Source organism: Camellia sinensis, chromosome 15 (assembly GCF_055761805.1).
Source record: "Camellia sinensis isolate YWXY chromosome 15, ASM5576180v1, whole genome shotgun sequence".
NCBI classification, from domain to species: domain Eukaryota; kingdom Viridiplantae; phylum Streptophyta; class Magnoliopsida; order Ericales; family Theaceae; genus Camellia; species Camellia sinensis.
Window position 1 is genome coordinate 62,370,109 of NC_138975.1, and position 5,652 is coordinate 62,375,760.

Consider the following 5,652-nt stretch of genomic DNA (forward strand, 5'->3'; position numbering starts at 1 on the left):
ATTGTAAAATTGTATTAGAATTTGAAAGAAAAGAAAGTCTTAAAAACAAGAGAGTTATCTTGCCAAACTAGTGAAACTACGTAGCTCTTACATCTTATCTTCTCTTGTCAAAACCACTCAAAGCCTTAATCAAAAAGAGAGTATTCTTGCCAAGAAAAGAGTGATCATACCCTTATTCATCACCGTCATTCCAAGCTCAAATTCTAGTTTTGAATTGAGGATTGAGAACACACTTCCTAAACTTGAGGATGATCAAGAGGAAGTTTGGAAATTAAGAAGTTCAATCATTCTTTGGAATGTGAATTTCTAGTCTTTCATTCTCTTATATTTTCTATTTCATATTTATTTTCTTGCTTCTTATTTCATAGTGTTTTGTTATAATCAAAGTGGTTTGTTTATCTCTTATTTATTTTCTTACTTTATATTTCTTAGTATTTTGTTATAATCTAAGTGGTTTGTTTATCTTATATTTATTTTCATACTTTATATTTCATAGTGTATTGTTGTAATCAAAGTGGCTTGTTTAGCTCATTATTATTATTATTATTATTATTATTATTATTATTATTATTATTATTATTATTATTATTATTATTATTTGATTATTTGCTTACTCTTGTTTCATATTAGTTGTGCTATAAGCTAACCGGTAGTGGTTAGTTGAGCCACCTATATATTTCTTGTTTGTTTCTTTTCTTGGTTTCGCAACAAGACAGGTTTTACTCGGCCTAGTTGGCTGGCTGGCCTATTTGGCCAATCGATTAGCTCCTTTCGGACAAGATGGCGTAATCTCCCAATATTGACCAATTTCTGTCGATGGTTCCAAGGAACATGAAGCTTTTATTTTGTTTATTTTAATTTTAAGTGTTTTGTGAGGTTTTATTTTATTTTATTGCATATTCCCTCCCCTCTCTCTCTCTTTTTGGTTTGTAATAATTTATTCAAAGTGTTGTAATAATTTCCCGCCCCACTCCTTTCTATCTAGTTCTTTTACTTGCTTTCCTTATTTGTGGATATGCATCATGTTTATTTTATTTTATTATTGCTTTGCATCCATATTTCATGCATCTTGATTCGGCTAATTTTGCATTTGTGGATTTAATCAATTCCTATGTGATTATGTGCGCTACCTCAAGTTCTTGAGATGATTCACATGTCATATCTTAGAAGCCGAATCTTTAGTTGCATCTCATAATTGAATTGCATTAGGATTTTGTATATAAGATTATGCATGGTTTACTAACTTTGTTTTGTAGCTTGTTCGCGGGATGTCAAACATGTAAGTTTTTATGCTTTAGCATCTCGCTTGTGTGTGTTTTTCTTATTATGTTTAAGCATCCTACCATGTGGCTACTTGCTTACTTGATATAACTGTATGAATGCTAGTAGATGGAGGTTGTGTCGCTTAATTTGGAATAATGTTGATTTTTCATGTTTGTAAACTCAATTTATTTGCATTGTACATTTTCAAAATACATGAAATCAAAATATTCCAAAATAAATGACATAGTCTATATTTGTATGCTTCACACAGTAATTTTTAGGATTTATTAAATAATCGAAATATGAACATATAAAGTAAATAAAATTCATATCATGGTTTAGTAAAGGTCGATCTTTTGATCGGGTGAGCGGAGGTACTCAATTAATGACTTTCCCCTCTCATACCTAAGGTTCTGAACCGAGACAACTTTGGTTATGACAAACAGTGGCCTTAGCGCGAGTCATGGTTTTCCTAATTTCCCAAAAATATTAGGTGGTGACTCCGAGCTCTAATGATGCAGCCCATTTCTGGCAAAAGGTTTTGCAATAAAATTGATTTTCTAAAAGTTTCCAAATCTGGACTCTCATCTATGTTTCGCATTGCACTAGTGAGACTAGATCAAAGAGATTGAAGGTCCGAACTATTTAACGCACACGGGTACCCCTGGGCATGTTACAAGTAGATTGAAGCAGAATGAAACAGTTGATAGAAGTGTTCAAGAACAAATCAACAAAGAGAGAGAACACTGAAGACAAGTGTTACTAAGGATAATTGCTATTGTGATCACTCTTGCTAAAAATAATTTAACTTTTCATGGAGATAATGAGAAAATTTATCAAGAAAGAAATGGAATCTTTTTAAGCTTAATTGAAATGCTTGCCAAATTTGATCCAGTAATGCAAGAGCACATTCAACGTATTCAAAGGAGTGAAATTCATTACTATTTTCTTGGTCACAAAATCCAAAATGAATTGATACAGATGTTAGCGAGTGAGATCAAGAGTACGATTGTGGCAAGAATCAAAGAAGCAAAATATTTTTCAATTATTCTTGATTGTACTCTAGATGTTAGTCATGAAGAACAAAAGTCTCTTGTGATAAGATGTGCAGATGTTTCAACTAGTCCGGTAAAGGTAGAAGAATTCTTTTTAGAATTTTTGAAGGTGGATGATACATCAGGGTTAGGCTTTTTTAATGTACTTAAAGAGGCATTGCACACACTTCAACTTGATATTGGTGATATAAGAGAGCATGGATATGATAATGGCTCTAATATGAAAGGGAGACACAAAGGTGTACAAAAAAGAGTACTTGAAATAAATCCAAAAGCATTCTACATGCCATGTGGGTGTCATAGTCTTAATCTTGCCCTTTGCGATATGGCAACCTCTTGTTCCAAAGCTATCTATTTCTTTAGAGTGGTACAACGCATATATGTGTTGTTTTCATCTTCTACAAAGAGGTGGAAAATTTTCAAAGCCAATGTAGAAGGTCTCACGCTTAAGCTATTATCACAAATCGTTGGGAAAGTCGCATTAAAAATGTTAAAGCTATACAATACCAAGCTCCTCAAATAAGAGATGCTTTAATTCAGTTGGAAAAAGAATCTGATGAGCCCAATACAAAGTGTAAAGCTCAATCATTAGTTACATCTAAAATTGAAAATTTTGACTTTTTGCTTGGCATGATTATCTAGTACAATTTGTTGTTTGCTGTCAACTCTGTTAGCAAGACATTTCAAGCTGCAGACATGCATATTGATGTTGCTATACATCAATTAAAAGGACTCATTACATTTCTTGAAAAGTATAGGGAAACTGGATTTTTGAAGGCCATGATTGAAGCTAAAGAAGTTGCAACTGAAATGGAGATTGAACCTATATTTCGTGAAAGGCGTGCCATTCATAGAAAGAAACAGTTTGATAAGAATGCTAGTGAAGAGGTTGCACCATAAGCTAAAGAATCCTTTAGAGTTAATTACTTCATATATATAATAGATCAAGCTCTTTCTTCACTTAAGAGTATATTTGAACAATTTCAAATATATGAAGAAACTTTTAGATTTTTGTTTGATTTGAAGAAGTTAAATTCTACCAATGAAGAGTGCTTGAAGACTTATTGTGCTAATCATGAAGACTTTTTCAAACATGATGGACTTATGGATGTTGATGACGGAGATTTATTTTCTGAGTTGAAAGTCTTCAAAGAAGTTTTGCCAAAAGAAATCAATAAGCCAATTGAGGTGATGAATTATTTGAAATTGATGGATGGTTGTTTTCCAAATGCCTGGATTGCGTATAGAATATTGTTGACTATTCCAGTTACCGTTGCCTCTGGAGAAAGAAGTTTTTCAAAATTAAAATTGATCAAATCCTACCTTCAATCAACAATGTCACAAGAAAGATTGAATGGATTAGCTATATTGTCTATTGAAAAGGATTTGGTAAACAAATTAGATTATATAAACTTAATTAGTGATTTTGCAGCTAAACATGCAAGAAGAGCAGTATTTAAGTGATCGTTGGGTCAATTGTAAACTGGATATTGCTAAACTATAAAGCAACAAAACTAGTTTTTTATATTTTTGAGTCATTGTACTGATTTCTTCCTATCCTAATATATGAAAGTAAGTTTTAGTTTATTATTTTAATGATTATATGTGCAAGTAAACTTAAATAAAAAAATTGTTAATACTTATCATTTTATGCATAAATTTTTTATTAAAAAAATATATATATTAGAAGGGTCCCATTTTCATAGTTCACCTTAGGCCTTACAAATCTCAGGGCCGGGCTTGATAACACATACACACACCACACCCCTTCACACCCACAAGCACACGTGCACACTTCTTGAATTCTAACACATCTCTCTCTCTCTCTCTCTCTCTCTCTCTCTCTCTCACTCTCACACACACACACACACACACACAGAGAATTTCTCAGCACACACAGAATTTCTCTGCACGCCCACACCCACATAGACACTCAAATTTTAAACCGTTCAATTTATGATTAAAATGAACTTAATTAGGCAACACTTGATCTTAATACATAATTATATTAAAATTTATCATTCTGAATCAGATTTTTAATCAAACTCTCAAAAGGCTTCAAATATTAAATTAAACTTATTTTATCCTCAATTTTGGTTTCTTCAATCATTGAGGCTTTCAATTTCAGATTAAACTTCAAAATCTTCGCCAATAAGTTACATACTCAATTGAATACTTCATAAATAAATTTAATTCATAATAACCTTAATTCCCAATTCTCATAACTTAATTAACTCCAATTCGGACCCAATTAATTAAATCTCAATTTTACAAATCTGAATCAAATATTTAATTAAACTCTCATATGGTCCGATACTCGAAATTAAAATAATTTAATTCACAAATTATACTCTCTTGAGCCATTTAGGCTTTCAATTTCTAATTCCAAAATAAATCCTCAATATAATCATAGACAAATCAGACTGAATAATTCTTATAAATCCCAAATTAAATTAGAATAATGGGCAATTAAAATTCTAATCTCCTTAATTAAGTAAGCGCTAATTACTATACGTGGTAGGGTCGTCACAACAAGCTTTGTTGAGGCTAGTGAAGTCGACATACACCCTTCACTTGCCATTATTTTTCTTCACCACGACAGTATTAGACAACCATTTTGGATATTGCACCTCCCGTATGACCCTGGCCGCCATAAGCTTATCTACCTCTTGGATCACCACTTCCGTGTGCTCTACGAACGATCGTCTACTCTTTTGGACTATAGACCGAGCTTCTAGTTAGACATTGAGTTGGTGACATGCAAACCCGGTCCAATCCAAGAGTCTCGTAAGCAGACCAAGAAAACACTTTGATATTCTTGTAAAGGAGAGCTAGCAACTGCTTTTTCTCTCCAGCGATAAGCGAAGTGCCGAGCAGAAAGAACTTGTCTAGATCTCCTCCGTCCACTAAGATCGTTTCAAGGTCATCCACAATTTTCTCTGTTAGTACTCTACCAACGTCTTCAAGTATAGGCTGATAATGCAGTTCGACCATTAGGACTCCCTTGAATGCTTATTTAGACTTCATGGTAGCAATGAAGCAATGCTTCATCGCAACTTGGTCACTCCTTATCTCCTCCACTCCATTCTTTGTTGGGAAACAGACGATCTAGTAATAAGTAGATGGCACCACCTCCATTGCATAACTCCAAGGTCGACTGAGGATTGCGTTGTAAGGAGATGGAGTGCTGACCACCAAGAAATCGACAGGGACCACTTTGGACTTTGTTATGATAGACAAGGTGATCCGGCCAAGCGATCACTCTGTTTGTCCATTGAAACCGACCAGAGGGAAGATTGTGGGGGTTAAGTGTTGGTAATCGAGACCCAACTTC

At 33.5% G+C, this 5,652-nt stretch overlaps 1 protein-coding gene across 1 annotated transcript; it reads left to right on the forward strand.

The window, feature by feature from the left end:
* Nucleotides 1–2,244: 2,244 nt before the first annotated feature.
* On the forward strand, nucleotides 2,245–3,822 carry LOC145813011 (uncharacterized). Its single transcript, XM_082908267.1, has 4 exons — nucleotides 2,245–2,571; nucleotides 2,961–3,206; nucleotides 3,345–3,707; nucleotides 3,751–3,822. Exons 1-4 carry the CDS (start codon nucleotides 2,245–2,247, stop codon nucleotides 3,820–3,822), a joined length of 1,008 nt encoding a protein of 335 aa, XP_082764393.1.
* Nucleotides 3,823–5,652: the final 1,830 nt, after the last annotated feature.